Consider the following 1,645-nt stretch of genomic DNA (forward strand, 5'->3'; position numbering starts at 1 on the left):
TATCTTTTCAACACAGGGCAAACAACAACTGTCGCTGTACCAAGAACCACTTTACGACCGACAACCACGTATCCCACGACAACGAGTTCGAGGACTACTCATCCTCCCGCAACTACCACTTTGTTTAGACGTACGACGTCTTCTGCAAGTAGGTTATAGCCTTAGTGTCGAAAACAATTAATTTGCTAGTGTATTGGGTATATGTATGCAAAATTAAAACGATTTATCCTTTAGAAATAGGGTAAAAAAACATCTGTGGTTGTACGATGAATAAACCAAGATTCAAAAAACAATTTGTTTGTGGACGACCCCTATTTATGCTACTACCAGGCAGGCTATAGTCATGTGTGCAATATCATGTATTGAATACCGACTTGTTTTAAGTGAACAAAAGTAAATTGATTTATCTTTTCAACACAGGGCAAACAACAACTGTCGCTGTACCAAGAACCACTGTACGACCGACTACCACGTATCCAACGACAACTCGTTTGGGAACGAATACTCATCCGCCAACTACCCCTCTAATTAAACGTACAACATCTTCTTCTGGTAGGGTATAATCCCAGCATGTAAACTCATTGATTGACTATTTTATTGCTTATATGTGAACAAAAGTAAAATGATTTATTTTTTGACACAGGGCAAACCACAAGTGCTGCAGTACCAAGAAATACATTACGACCGACAACAAGGTATCCAACGACAACTCGTTTGGGAACGACGACTCCTGCAACTACCCCTTTCATTGGACGTACAACGTCTTTTGCAGGTAGGCTATAGGCATGTGTGCATTATCATTTATTGAATACTGTACTGGTTATAAGGGTACAAAATAAAATGATTTATCTTTTCAACACAGGGCAAACAACAACTGTCGCTGTACCAAGAACCACTTTACGACCGACTACCACGTATCCAACGACAACTCGTTTGGAAACGAATACTCATCCGCCAACTACCCCTCTAATTAGACGTACAACAACATCTTCTGGTAGGAATCCCAGCATGTTTACTCATTGATTGACTATAGTATTGTTTATATGTGAACAAAAGTAAAATGATTTATTTTTTGACACAGGGCAAACCACAAGTGCTGCAGTACCAAGAACTACATTACGACCGACAACAACGTATCCAACGACAACTAGTTCGAGGACTACTCATCCTCCTGCAACTACCACTTTGTTTAGACGTACGATGTCTTCTGCAAGTAGGTTATAGCCTTAGTGTCGAAAACAATTAATCTGCTAGTGTATTGGGTATATGTATGCAAAAGTAAAACGATTTATCCTTTAGAAATAGGGTAAAAAAACATCTGTGGTTGTACGATGAATAAACCAAGATTCAAAAAACAATTTGTTTGTGGACGACCCCTATTTATGCTACTACCAGGCAGGCTATAGTCTTGTGTGCAATATCATGTATTGAATACCGACTTGTTTTAAGTGAACAAAAGTAAATTGATTTATCTTTTCAACACAGGGCAAACAACAACTGTCGCTGTACCAAGAACAACTTTACGACCGACTACCACGTATCCAACGACAACTCGTTTGGGAACGAATACTCATCCGCCAACTACCCCTCTAATTAAACGTACAACATCTTCTTCTGGTAGGGTATAATCCCAGCATGTAAACTC

At 39.3% G+C, this 1,645-nt stretch overlaps 1 protein-coding gene across 1 annotated transcript in view; it reads left to right on the forward strand.

Moving 5' to 3' along the window:
- The window catches only part of LOC117110188, a 42,881-nt gene that overhangs the window by 13,400 nt on the left and 27,836 nt on the right, over positions 1 to 1,645 (forward strand). The window contains exons 28-33 of the mRNA XM_033252811.1: positions 17 to 148; positions 421 to 552; positions 644 to 772; positions 863 to 994; positions 1,082 to 1,213; positions 1,486 to 1,617. Coding sequence (XP_033108702.1) covers positions 17 to 148; positions 421 to 552; positions 644 to 772; positions 863 to 994; positions 1,082 to 1,213; positions 1,486 to 1,617 — 789 coding nt within the window. The remainder of the gene's footprint in view (positions 1 to 16; positions 149 to 420; positions 553 to 643; positions 773 to 862; positions 995 to 1,081; positions 1,214 to 1,485; positions 1,618 to 1,645) is intronic.

The sequence above is a fragment of the Anneissia japonica genome, unplaced genomic scaffold (genome assembly GCF_011630105.1).
Source record: "Anneissia japonica isolate Jap-2015-1 unplaced genomic scaffold, ASM1163010v1 scaffold284697_len431725_cov185, whole genome shotgun sequence".
In the NCBI taxonomy this organism is placed as follows: domain Eukaryota; kingdom Metazoa; phylum Echinodermata; class Crinoidea; order Comatulida; family Comatulidae; genus Anneissia; species Anneissia japonica.